Source organism: Leptodactylus fuscus, chromosome 1 (genome assembly GCF_031893055.1).
Source record: "Leptodactylus fuscus isolate aLepFus1 chromosome 1, aLepFus1.hap2, whole genome shotgun sequence".
In the NCBI taxonomy this organism is placed as follows: domain Eukaryota; kingdom Metazoa; phylum Chordata; class Amphibia; order Anura; family Leptodactylidae; genus Leptodactylus; species Leptodactylus fuscus.
The window spans coordinates 128,384,380-128,398,941 of record NC_134265.1 but is presented as its reverse complement, the minus strand read 5'-3'; the positions used below and the strand labels follow the sequence as shown (position 1 = coordinate 128,398,941).

Sequence of the window (14,562 nt, the reverse complement as noted above, 5' to 3'; positions counted from 1 at the left end):
CGCCTTGTTATTTCTCATAATAGACTTGGCGGTGAAGTGAGCAAGACTGTTCTACTACTTCTCCCCATGACCTTCCTTGTAGGCATGCCACATCTACACCTAGCACATGGTCATTGTTCTCATCATCATCATGAACTGTTTCCACATCTTAGTCAACGTCATTGTCCTGGGTTGAGTCAGGGTCCTTATGGCGAATGAACTGCAACTCCTAGTCTGTAAAAGGAGGAGGAAGACTCTCCCTTGAATTGGGATCCTTTTATTTTTTACATTTCCTCTCGTAAAGGGATATTTTTTTGGTGGCTTTGGAAGGGGGGTTGTTGTTTTTTTCCAAAGCCAATTCTTCATTTTTCAAATTTGTCTCCGAAATAACAACAATCCTGTAGCACTTACAAGTCATCAAAAATAGCTAATTTTTCTACAAAACCATTGCTTTTTGCAATATAACTACCATGTGTGTCTAAAAACCACACACAAGCACTTTTCCCCCAATAGAGAGTACTTTGTAAAACATGTGGCAACATGGTATAGGGTTAAACTCGGAGGTTGTATCACTGCCTACCAAACTTTTTTCCATAGACATACATATCAGTGTCACTTTGGCTATGTTTGTTAATGAGCTAGAAATTAGATCAACAAATTCCTAAAATCCCTAACATTATTAAACTATGTTTTAAGGCAGTTTAAGGTGTACTTCATACAGAACTTGTTTGACCCATAATGAATTGGGAGTCCAAGCCACCGAACCTGAAACATTTCAAATCTTGAGGATTTTTTGGGATTCTGATGTTTTAGTTTCACAAGTCAATTGCACTTTAGGGCCATAAAACAAAGTCAGTTGTTTTTTAGTTTTTTTAATCTTTAAATACGTGACCCTTGTAATCAAGTGAAATAGTCAAGCATACGTAAATAAGTGTGAACAATAGTATAAATGAAAGCAATACTTTATTGTTACATTTTAGAATATTTTTTTCTGCTTCAAACAAAAAATATGCAATTTATTTAATATGTAAGTCTACTTGTTTCAAGCATTATTTGGCATGAAAGAACATGGTAAAAATAGTTTTGGCATGCAAAACCATTTTAAACAATTTTGTGTATAATTCAATGGATACCAAAAGGGAAAAATTGGGCCTGAACAATTGAGGCATCAATGACCATGAAGTGGTTAAGCTTTGCTATAGCTATACACTGAAGATAACAGAATAGAACTGTTAATAGAACAAAGTAGTATAATAATAATAATAATAATAATAATAATAATAATAATAATAATAATAGCAATAATAGCAATAAATAATAATATAATAATAATAATAATAATAAATAATAATAATAGCAATAATAATAATGACAATGATGGATAATATTTAGCTTTTAGCATCTCCATCACTGTTATACTTACCATCAAAAATCTGAGCTTCTGTCTTCTTGATAATAGAACAAGGATCAGACAGCTTGAGGGAAATATGCTAGTTTTATTATTTTGCCACTCCCTTGAGGAACCGTTTCAACTCTACTAGGGTTTTGCAGTAGGTCTTTAGCAATTATACACTAAATGTAAATTTCCACTGGGTCTAAGGCTATTACATGAAGCCTTCAAGGGCTTCATTTTTATTTATTTCATTACATTACGTGCTATGAAACATGGAAAGAAAAAGATATTGACTGAACTATAAAATAATAGTAATAATAATTATAAAAACATATAGTGTAATTAGGTTTACTTCTTGGCCAGTTTATCTAAAAAATGCCACCCTTGCAGGTTACTGCTCAGTGAATTGTTAAAGCTGGGAATGAGACCAAGGACACAGATCAAGAGTTAGCCTTAGCATTAGCCAAGCAAACCCCCGAACGGAATCCCGAACGTAGATGTGAACCGGGCCTGATGTCATTGGTCCTGTCTTATCACACAGGTCCAGCACTATGGAAATGCCGTGTAAACAATGGGAGGAATAATTTTACATAGCAGGAAGGCAAAGCAGCATTGCTAAAGCAATATATTTAGGAAAACTCTTGGATTTACATAAGCTATCGGTATAGATAGGATCCTTGAGATGGTAATACCCTCAAAAGGGTCCAGCCTGCCTTTTTTAAATGTGTGGAATCCATGGCCAATAGAGCAAACGGTGAACCTTAACTGTACCCCATGGCAGAGGAAGGCTTCCTTTCAGCCATTCTAGATCCAGCGAGACTTTCTGGATTTCAATCACTGTGCTGCATGTGACATGTCCTAATTTCAACATTATCTGTGGCTTCAAGATGGAGATGGAGTTGAATATAATGGTGAAGCAGCTTAAACACTATACTGTGAGGGACACTACTGCATTTTACCATAAAGGGGCCACTAAGGGGATACTAGCCTGTGAGGATTATTAAGGGAGTGTTATAAAGTGGGATCACTTAGGAGGCATTTTAATGTGAGGATTATACTATGTTGGGGACAATAAGAATGCATTATACTGTATTAGGTACAATTTTACAAGTGTTTAAAAGAGAAAAAGCTCCCCAATATTTGTTATAGCATTTTTCTTAAACATGGCAATACTTCATATATGGTCATAAACTGCCGTATATAGCAGGTATATAGCAGACCTCAGAACACAAAGAGGGCCATTTGGCTTTTGAAGGGCAGATTTTGCTCCAATGGCTTTCGAGCGTCATGTTGCATTTTCAGACCTACTAGAGTATCAGTACAATGGAACTACCCTAAATTTTACCTCATATTGGAAACTACATACCTTACACAATTTAGGAAGAGGAATAATGAGCATTTTGACCCCATAGCTGTTTCACACATTCTATTAACATCGAAACCTGAGAATTAAACTCTCAATTTAGCCCCAAATTTTAAATTTTCACAAGGTGATAAAGGATAAAAAGCCCCCCCACGGTTTGTTACACAATTTCTCCTGAACACGGCCATACCCCATATGTGGTCCTAAACTGTTCCATGAGTACGTGGCATGGCTCAGAACAGATAGAGTGCTGTTTGGCTTTTGGAGGGCAGATATTGCTAGAACAGTTTTTGTGTACTCTGTCACGTGCAGAGGCCCTAAAATACCAGTAAATGGAAACCAGCAAAAGAGACCCCATTTTAGAAATTACACCTTTTACAGAATTTATCAAGGGCTATAATGAATATTTTGATCCAAGAGATGGTAAAAGAAATGTAGAGTGGGTGATGCATAAGAGAGCAGCTCTCCAGTTATTATGCTCTGTTTCCTGATTTTTTTTTTTATAGGTATAAAAGGGCACAAAGTCTTCAAAGGAAAAGTCTGTGAAAATGTGTTGAAAAATGTTTCAGGAAAAAAACGTGATGCGTTTCCACTGCATTTTTCCACAACATTTTTTCTGCTGTATTTCGCTACATGGGGCCTTAGACTTAATAAGATTTTTCTGTGCTTTAAAGGGGCTCTATCACTGGGAAAAGTCACTTTTAACTAATCACATCCTTGCATAGCCTTTAGAAAGTCTGTTCCACACCTACCTTTAGTATGTAAATTGCCTCAGTGGTTTCTGAATAAGTCCGTTTTTATTCATATGCTAATTAGACTGTTGCACGATACATCGTGCACTCCTCTCCTGTTGTTTCCTATGGGAGGCTGATGATGATGATGACTCAGCTTCCTGTTTGCCTCACACACATAGGAGATAATAGGAGAGAGGAGGTTGCTGGGAACTTCCTGTGCTGGCTGGAGGCTCATTAGCATATTAATAAAAACGGACTTATTCAGAGACCACTGAGGCAATCTACATACTAAAGGTAGGTGTGGAATAGACTTTCTAAAGGCTATGCAAGGATGTGATTAGTTATACATGACTTTTCCCAGTGATAGAGCCCCTTTAACTATTTTATAATGTAGTATCAAATCATTCACACACATATTTTATTTTGTACCACTTTAGTTCATTTGGGTATCTGGTTTCCTAACTACTCTTCAAGGGGCTGTGAGGTTGTGGAAATGTATTCAATACAAAATTCACAAATGTTATAAAGCGGTATTTGTCTATGAAATTGTCATATGGAATCAACTGCCTGATATGGCCAATATAAAATCATTGTTTACTAAGCTACCTCTGTGAACTATTACAAGATACCCAGTATAATTAGGGAATTAGTCACAAAGCCTTTTTCGTTCCTTGCAATATACGGAAGGGCTAATAGAACTACAATATGTAGACGTGAGACACTAAATTCTTCAAAGTGTCCACATTCGACTAGAAAACTATCACAATGTGTTAACTTAACTCTTGATTGTCTATTCAAGGTTATAGAAATGGGTTATAGCTCAAGTAGTTACCGTATTTTTTGGACTATAAGATGCACTTTTTTCCCCCTCAAATTTGGGAGGAAAGTGTGGGGGGATGTCTTATAGTCCAAATGCATCTCCAAATGCATCGTCCAAATGCATCTCCTGCCACCGCCAGTTTCTTGCAGTGGGGCTTCCTGCAGCAGCAGGAGTGAGGCAATGCTACAGGCTCTGGGCTATGAGGATAGCGGGTTCCAACGGCCTTAACCCATCCCAGCATCCACCATGCTATTACGTCGGATGCCGAGTCTGTAAAGAAGATGGCGGCTGCTCTGCTGCATGTTATCTTTTCTGAAAACTGTAAGGGCTTGTTCACACATGAACAAAGGGGCGGATTTTGACAGCGGATTTCGCTTCAAAATCCGCCCCTTTACAATGGTGGTCTATGCAGACCGCTGGGCTTCTTTTTTCCACTAGTGGCGGGCTGCTGCTAGTGGAGAAAAGAAGCGACATGTTCTTTCTTCAGGCGGAAGCCGCTGCACGCTGGACCGTGGTTTCCGCCTAGCGGCAGCACCCTCCTGTGTCGACTCATTCATTTGAGCCGACATAGGAGGGGAAAGCCGCGACCGCGATGGTCGTGGCAGGCAGGTTTTGACCAGAGAGAGACACGGCTCTCTATGTCAAAATCCACGCGGGCGCCCCACGTCTGAACTAGCCCTAAGTTTTTTCTTCATATTTTCCTTTGAACAAATTATTCTTACTGTGTTTATATATGTTTAGAAACTGTAAAAATTGGTAAAAACTTTTACTGTGTTGAGACAGCAAAGTTTCACATTACATAAGCACACATTTTACAACAGGAAAAAATATAGAGGGTAGCTGGTGAGAGTTAATTTGTTACAAGGTGAGTATGATTGCTTTTTTTTCTGTTTCACCTTTTGCAGCCTCCTCTGTGATTTTTCCAATTCCTGAACAATCCATTTAAATCATTTGTAATATGACTCTTGCTCAAAAAGCAATTCTTTTCAATGCAATTGTACCAGAAAACAGGAGCAATTCTAGTGAAGACTGACTTAAATTCTCCAGCATTCTGGCTTAATTTGCCCCAGAAAACTAATACATACTCTGTTTGGAATGAAAAGGGGTTATGAAAAGAATGAAAGGTGTTATGGTGTCAATATATGCCAAAAATGTTTGCTACAAATTTTTGTTACCAGACAATATTTAGGCAATTATGTCAAAAGATTAATTTATTAGTCACATAGCCTATTTTCAGCTCATTCCCATTCAACTGAATAGTTATGATCATCAATACCAAGCACAATGCCTACATAATGTAAGAGTTGAGAGATGAGCGAACAGTAAAATGTTCGATATTTGATATTCGTTTCGAGTAGCCGCTCAATATTCAACTACTCGAATCGAATATCGAACCCTATTATAGTCTATGGGGAGAAAATGCTCATTTCAGGGGTAGGCAACGTTCGATCAAATTACACTTGCCAAGTCCACGAGTGAGGGTCGGGCTGGATCCTCCAAGAAGTCTTCTCCATGCAGCGTCCCTGCGGCATCTTCCGGCTCTGAATTCAGTCTGCCAGGCATCGGGCCTGGGCAGAGCCGACTGCGCATGTCCGCACTGGAGAAAAATGGCTGCTTACAGTCAAAGCGGCCATTTTCTTCTAGCACGGGCATGCGCAGTCGGCTCTGCCCAGGCCCGATACCTGGCAGAGTGAATTCAGAGCTGGAAGACGCCGCAGGGAAGCTGCATGGAGAAGACTTCTAAAGGTAGGAAAAGAACCAGCGTTGATTGCCCGACTGTATAGCATTCGGCCAATCAATGCTGGTTCTGCATCAAACTTTTCCATTCGAATAGCGAGTGGTACTCAATCGAGTACGAGCATTTCGAATACCGTAGTATTCGATCGATTACCTACTCGATCGAATACTACTCGCTCATCTCTACAGCTGACCTGTGGGGGTCCTGGGTGTGGAAACCTCACCAATCAGATATTGATGGCATATCCTAAGTATAGGTCAACAATATTTAACTGTTGGAAACCCACTTTAACTGTGACAGCTTCACAAAGTCACACTTTTTATCGTTTTATCAATTTACGCATAGCATTCTTAATGATTGAATTTCTTAAGCTATATATTAACGGATTGAACATGGGTATGAAGACAATGTAAAGCAGAGACATTACTTTTGTTCCTCCATATGTTTCAATGGATTTTGTCTTCAGATAGGTAATAGTGGCAGTTCCATAAAACAAGGTAACAGATGTAAGATGAGACCCACATGTAGAAAAAGCTTTTGTTCTTCCAATAGCAGAAGGTATTTTTAATATACTGGTAATGATATGGATATAGGAGACCAGAATTAGCAGGAATGGTAAAGGTATAACCAGAGAACTATATACTAAAATTGCAATCTCATTAGCAAAGGTGTCAGCACAGGCCAACTTTACCACCGGAAGGATGTCGCAAAAGAAATGGTCAATGATATTTGAGGAGCAGAACGGCAAACTAAAAACATAGGAAATCTGCATCAAAGACAACAAAATCCCCGACATCCACGACCCCAAAGAAAGTTCTAAACATTTTGTCTTAGTCATTATGGTCATATAGTGAAGTGGATGACAAATAGCCACAAATCGATCATATGCCATAAATGCAAGAAGAAAACATTCTGTTGTACCAAGAAAACAGAAGAAATAAAGCTGTGCAGCACATCCTATAAATGAGATGCTTCTATCCAATTGTAAAAAGTCTCGAAGCATCCGAGGCACTGTTACAGAAATATAGAAGATTTCAGTAAGGGACAAGCTGCGGAGAAATAGATACATCGGGGAATGGAGCTGTGGTTCTAAGCTCACCGTCAGAATTATCATCATGTTCCCCATTAAGGTTAAAAAATAAATGATTAGAAAGATGGCGAACAGAAATGGCTGACGGTTTGGAGAAAATCCCAGAAGAATAAATTCAATTAATCGTGTCTCGTTTCTTTTGATCATTATTGATCATCTATATATAAAGATGCAGAACTAAACTTTCAGACAACTTTTGATTTACCTGCAGTTTTTGTCTCATTAATACATTTTGTAGCATACTTTATTAACAAATTTAGCATTTTTTCACTATGCCCCTTGCTTCTTTATTGAGAGCTGTTTCCTGCTTCTGTTGGTGCATGCAGTACGGCTGTGCGAAATGAAGAGAAAATGAGGGTCACTTGAAATGGTTATATGAAACCTAGAAACTTGTTTTTTGTGTCATATGAAAGACGATGATGCAGTTCTACCTGAATGAGTTACTGGTTGAAAAGATAGCCTAGATTGGGATATTTATACCACTCTTATGTGTCATGTATGTGAAACACAAGAGTACATATGTCCCATAATACATGTCCATAATGGAGTCTGCAACTATTCTTGCTTAGAAGTTACCCATATCCAGGTCACTGCTTACCATCAAGAATGTAGCCTTGAGACAATGAGGTTGTCACGCATGTTGAGTAAAAGCAAAAATAGCAAATATATAAAATTTAATGAATATTTATGAAGGTATCAAGGATTCCATTTTTATTAAAACAGCATGGACAACTTTACTTTCATGAATAATATTGACAGTATAACATCAGTATGTCTGCATTGTATATCTACTGTACTTTCATACTAAGGAGAAGTATTGGAAATGAAACTAATACACTATTGTAATACAAGTATGAAGAAATAAATGTTTCAACTGCAACATGTAAATACACCCTTAAGACACTATTCAGCTGCTGACCCCGCAGTCTTCATGTACACTGCATGAGCAGACCTTGTAGAAGTGCAAGCCGCAGAAGAGTTTGTTAACTGCATTCACTTGTTAGGGGTCAACCAGAAATGGGAACAGATACTAGCAGAAAGGACGAGAGAAACAATGATTTTGGATTGATTCTATTTGTCCTAAAAAGTTCTTTGATGCTCACGTAAATATGGCCTGTTATTTATAAATGGTGATAAGAGTCAATTTAATAAAAAGAAAAATCAGTATTTCATCCATTTGTTATGTAACAGTCGTGTTTTCCCTGAATTTGAGTCTATTGAATTACTTGCTAGAGAGTAAATGGCATTTTGTATCTTATATTTCATTATGTAGTCTTGGTCTTTATGTTGTCCATATCTAAAGTATGTACAAAATGTAATTCTAGATTGTAGCAAGTAGACTGCAGTCACCTATATATAGGTTGGAGGTCTATAACTACATTAAAAAATGCTAAATACTATATGAATGATAAAGGTTACGCAGGTAGGCTGCACATTTTACATGAAATATGCTAAAGTAGCAAAAGATCCAGTATATATTTCAGCATTTTTGAAAATTATACATTATGTATGTCATTAAGATATAGTATATATACTATGTGCACTTGGAAGCTTTCCATGCGTATACAGATCAAACTTGCCAATCCACATCATTTGTACATTACTGCATGTTTACCAGTTACCTTGCTTCAGCATATGTAACCACTTTTATATCTTAAACAAGAAATAAAGAATTGAGCAGAATAAATTAGAATTAAGAATAAAATGTCCAATAATTCAGTTCACTCACTGAAGGTAAAATGTAAGTAAATGTAAAGCCGGCATTCCCAGCCTTATTTTATAAGAAAGGTTGTGTTGAATTACTATTGCCAGAGATTCTCTAGAGAACACAACTTAAGGGAATTCACTTGCTTTATTTAACTGTAAAACATTTTTGTATTATAGAAAGTTTTATGAATATAAAAAGTTTTAATCTGCTTTCTATATTATTGCTGAAGTTCAAACTTTAAGAAAAAAAAAAACTTGCTGGTCGTCCCGGGACAAAAAAAGAAAAAAAAAGTTATCAGCAGTTATAAGATAAGATAAGATAAGATAATCGTTTCATAGTCCCACAGTGGGGAAATTTCGGTATGTTGCAGCATAGTAATACAGATACAGGATAATACACAGTAATATAATACGGAGGTAGACACACATATGCTGAGAAGAGAAGATATACTAGGAGTCCATAGCAGCTAAGGAACAGAAGAAGAAAGAAGGAAGACTTCATAGTCATAATCATTATATAGATAAATTAGAGGACAGAACTGGAGGACAGAATTGTGGTCAGTCTTGAAGGGTGGCAATAATCAGAAGTTCAGAGGATAGTTAGAAACAATCCAGTTGGATTAATGTGATAGACCAGGCAGCAGAACATGTCTGAGTGAGTAGTGGCAATGGTAGTAGCTGTGGCAACATGTACTGTATGGCAGTACATCATGGAATAATATTATGGACCAGGCCACAGGAAATGTCTGGCTGAGTCCTAGCTGTGGTTTGATGGCAACATGAGTGGCAGTACAGCAGATTGTTGGCAATAAGAAGGTTAACTGTCCTCTGTATTACTGCAGAATTTTGGCTCACACAGCACAGATATTCTCCCTCACTCCCATCCATGATTGTTATCACCAATTTACCTGTAATTAATTGAATGTGACTAAACTTTGTTTTAATTCTCCTACTTCTAATATTCTCTAGCTGTATTGAAAATGGTCTAATTGATTTGGATCAATAACACATCCATCCCCTTCTTCCAAATCTCTGAAATGCCTTTGCATTGTGCTCACAACACAACATAAATGACCAACACTCACACCGTGTCTTCTGCAGGGGCGGATTGGCCGTGTATATCACCGGTAAAATTCCTGGTGGTAAGACTGGGGTATGGGTCACTTTCCCAAGGTGGTCTCTTCAGACTCCAGAGTATAATATGCTGAGCCCTAGTAAAGGTGACAAATATAATAAACACTGTTACTCACCTTTCCAGGGTTCAGATGCAGGTCTTCCGGCTTCTTCTGGCCTTATTGTCGTCACAAATGATGCCAAAGACTGATGATGTCTATCATTGGTCCTCAACAGTCACGTCGAAATCATGATGCAAAATGACACCAGCATAAAACATATGACATTACACCAGCATTATTCATTATGTCCTCATTCATTCTGCGCCCTCCTGTGTGCCAAAGCAGCAGTTTATTCCCACATGCATGACACAAGTGTAGCCAGGATAACGTACTTAACAATGTCATATGTGAGTATAAACTGCTGTTTTGGAACAGCCAGGCACAGGAGGGAAGGAGTACTATTTTGGTTTTTGGAGCGCAGGTTGTTTTTTGGACATCATGCCACTTTTGCACAGCCCCTGATTTGGCAGTCAAGTAAAACCTACAGACATATAACCCCACTTTGGAAAGTACACCCCTCAAGAGATTTATCAAGTGGGGTAGTGAACACTTTTAACACTTGAGCGTTGCATTTAGAGATGAGCAAACACTAAAATGTTCGGGGTTCGAAATCCGATTCGAACAGCCGCACACTGTTCGACTGTTCGAACGGGTTTCGAACCCCATTATAGTCTATGTGGGGAAATGCTCGTTTCAGGGATACACAACATTCGATCAAATTCTACTTACCAAGTCCATGAGTGAGGGTCGGGCTGGATTCTTCCATGCGCAGCGTCCCCGCGTCCTCTTCCAGCCTTGAATTCACTCTGTTAGGCTTTGGGGCCTGGGCAGAGCCGACTGCGCATGCCCGCACTACAAGCGGACATGCGCAGTCGGCTCTGCCCAGGCCTGATGCCTGGCAGAGTGAATTCAGAGCCAGAAGAGGACGCGGGACGCTGCGCATGGAAGAAAACATATAGCATTCTGCCAATCAACGCTGGTTCTGCATCGAATCTTAACTTCGAACAGCTAGTAGTACTCGATCGAGTACGAGTATTTCGAATACTGTAGTATTCGATCGAACACCTACTCGATCGAGTACTACTCGCTCATCTCTAGTTGCATTCATTTAATTTCCATAAAGGAAAGCGTAGCTGATAATGAAAAGTGAAAATTGCAATTTTTCCATAAATATGACATTTCAGTGCCCGATATGTTGTGCCCAGCTTGTGTCAGTAGAGACAAACACTCCAAAAACTGTTAAGCGGATATCCCGGGCACGGCGGCTTTTGGAGCTTTCATCTCTAATACAAGCAAGTAAAAACATATTACGCACCAAAATGACGTATTCGTGGAAAAATTGTCATGTCCACCTTTCACTATCAGCTGTGTATTCTTTTCTGAAAAATTAATTAATGCAACATTTAGGGGTTACACATGATCACTGTATTGCTGGATAAATTCATTCAGGGGTGTAGTTTCCAAAATGGGGTCACATATCAGGGGATTGCACTTTTCTGGCATTTCAGGGTTCTGCAAAAGTGTAATGGTATCCAAAAACCAAACCGTCTAAATCTGTGCTCCAAAAACCAAAATAATGCGACTTCCCTTCTGTGCTCAAACTGCAGATTATACCACATAGGACATTAAGTACGTTATCTTGGGTACTCCATTGTCATATATGTGGGTATAAACTGCAATTTGGGCACACAGCAGGGCGCAGAAGGAAAGGAGCGCTATGTGGCTTTTGAAGTGTATATTTAGATGTTTGGTATATGGACGTCATGTCGTATTTGCAGAGCCTCTAAAGTATCAGTAAACTGGATTCTCCTAGGGAATCACCCCATTTTGAAAACTGCACCCCTCAAGGAACTTATCAAGGGGTGTAGAGAGCATTAGTATCTCAGACTTGAATACACATTGGGGCATTTGGGGTATGCCTTTATATACACTCGCACAGATTATACATTCCCCCTACGCCCAACAGCAGCACAACTGGGGTAATCCTGCCCCTATGAGCTGTTAGGACAGGTGGAATATTTAATTACCTAACAGCAATCAACCCCTATAAGAGGTCAGAGGACCAACTCCCCTTTGTGTTTTTTTCTGTCCTGTGGGACAGGACAGGTGGATGGGGGAGAGGTGCTCCAGCCTCCTATAAGGGTCCCCTCTCCCCCCCCCTAAGTTTTTACCTTGCCGCGTGGTCCTGATGAGGTCTCTCTCACTGCTCCGGTCCGGGTCCCCCGCTGAAGCGTGAGTGCGGCGGCATCGCGGACGTCTGGATACTGCAGGAGCCAGCAGGTAGGAACGTTCGTCTGCCGGCAGGGCCTGGGAACTAGTTCTTGGTTCCCGGGTTCCGCCCGAGCCAGGGACCGTTTCCGGGCAAACCACGCATGCGCAGGCCGCGCGGCCAGTGTTAGATGCCGCGGCAGGCAAAAGTCATTGAATAACAGCAGGTAAGCTACTGCTGGTAATGAGGTGAGTTATTATGAAGCTTAAAGGAGGAAGGAGCTCGGACCCAGGTGGCGGGGGCGTGGCTCCACCCCCTGTCCCTCCCCCAGCCGGCCTATTTAAACCCCCCTCCACCACAAGATGGTACCTGTCGCTCCGGTTACATGTACTTCTGAAGCATTGCTGCCTCAGGATTCAAAGCTCAAGAGCTGGAACTGCTAGTTCGTGCTAACAAGGTTGGTGGAGGGGAGAGTGGGCTGGGGCTGTAACTGAGGTCCGGATTTTTTTATACTACTCTTTGGGTACTTGTCTCTTTTCCTTCCTCCCTTTAGTATGTCCTCCTCATCATCCTCGACCCTCCCTCGGAGGAAAACCACTGCGAAGAGGAGACATTTGTCTTGTGCCCAATGTAAAATCCCCCTCCCTGATGCCTGTGAATACAGGTACTGCCAGGGATGCAGAGCGCCTCTCTCTGAGGCTACCCTGATCAGAGAGATGGTCTCCTGGGTTAAGGACTTCGTGTCCCAGTCCATGAGAAAGGTGGACGAGACCATTTCCCACCTCGCCAAGAGGCCCCGGCTGGAGGCTTCGGAGCCCTCCTTCCCGCCTCTTGAGAGGCTTCATATTGGGGAGGTTGAGTCCTCTGAGGAGGACCCTGTGGAGGTGGAGAAGGAGGTATTTCCCCTCGAGAAGATGGGCAGACTTTTCAGAGTCCTCACATCATGTGATCGGGAGGCAGGGGAAGGGCCAAGCAGGAGGGCAAAGTCCTTTAAAGCTAATACTGACCTGGTCCAGGTAATGGAAGGCGAGTGGAGGCGTCCCGAGAAAGCATTTACACCTTCTGCTAGGTTCAGGGCACTCTTCCCTATGTCAGAGTCCCAGCAGGGTGCCTGGGGACCACCGCCAAAAGTTGACGTGGCAGTTGCCAAACTATCCCGCCGGACAGTCCTGCCAGCCGAGGACGGCTCAAGCCTGCAGGACCCGTTGGACCACCGTGTAGAGGGGTCCCTGAGGCGGGCATACTCTGTCGCCTCGTCACAAGCCTCCGTGGCCATATCGGCTAATGAGGTGGTCTCTGCCCTACAGGCCGAACTATCTTCCCTTGCTAGGGATATAGACACGGGGGTCCACCGGGACGACCTCCTATCGGCTATGACCAATATTAAATTATTGGTGGACCACTTGGCTGAATCCTTCAGGTCGCAACTAAAACTCGCCTCCAAATCTATGGCCCTCACCACTGTGGCCAGGCGACCGTTGTGGGTTAAACCATGGAGGGTAGACAACGCCTCCAGACTGGGGCTTTGTACCCTGCCCTTTGAGCCAGGTAGGCTCTTTGGCAAAGCCCTGGACAAGATCATGGAGGATCTGGCGGACACTAAAACCAAAAATCTGCCGCAGCCGCCAGAAATGAGAAGAACTGCCTTTCGGGGCCGAGGATCCTCCACCAGAGGCTTCAGGGGGCGTGGACGTTCCGCTCCCCAGGGCAGAGGTAGAGGACGCAGCACTTTCCGCGATCGTAAGAAGGATCCCTGACCCATCAGTGGTCTGCCATCCTGGGAGAAATTGGGCCCGTCCATCTAGGGCCCCGACGCAAAGGTCCCAGGGTCATTTGCTACATCAAGGCTCCACCGGCCGAGAGAACATCTTGCCCTTTTTAGGGCCCCAAACAACTTCATCTTTGAGTACCTGTCCAGAAGGATCTCTCTCCAGGCTTCTTGGTTTCCAGAATCTTGGGCGAAGGACTCAGGTTCATCTTTGACCTAGACCGCTTCCGCAACGGGATGCGGTTTCCTTAGGGGACCTTCAGGCCAGGTATACTCGCAGGATCTCTTATAGCTCGGCCCAGGACCTTAGATCAAAGGGACGAACACCCAGATGGAAAACCTTGTCCTCAAGTTTCCACCCTCCCAGATGGCAGAACTTCAGCCCCCACTATTCTCAGGGGAGTAGTATCCACGGGTCTTCCCCCAGCCCTCTAGTAAGGCGGGGGAGCCCTTTAAGGGGACAGAAGGCTTCTCAGAGCCAGGATCAAGGAAGACCCGTTAAGATTTTTTACGATTCCATCAAAGTGAATCCAGTTCCGGGGATTCACCAGGGACTCTCCTACCTGGAGGCACCTTCTCTATGTCA

General features: G+C 41.7%; 1 protein-coding gene across 1 annotated transcript; it reads right to left on the bottom strand.

Annotated features, from left to right (window-relative positions):
* Positions 1-6,346: 6,346 nt before the first annotated feature.
* On the bottom strand, positions 6,347-7,264 carry LOC142194061 (olfactory receptor 10A7-like). Its single transcript, XM_075263087.1, has one exon. The coding sequence runs from the start codon at positions 7,262-7,264 to the stop codon at positions 6,347-6,349; it is 918 nt and encodes a 305-aa protein (XP_075119188.1).
* Between the last annotated feature and the right edge of the window lie 7,298 nt (positions 7,265-14,562).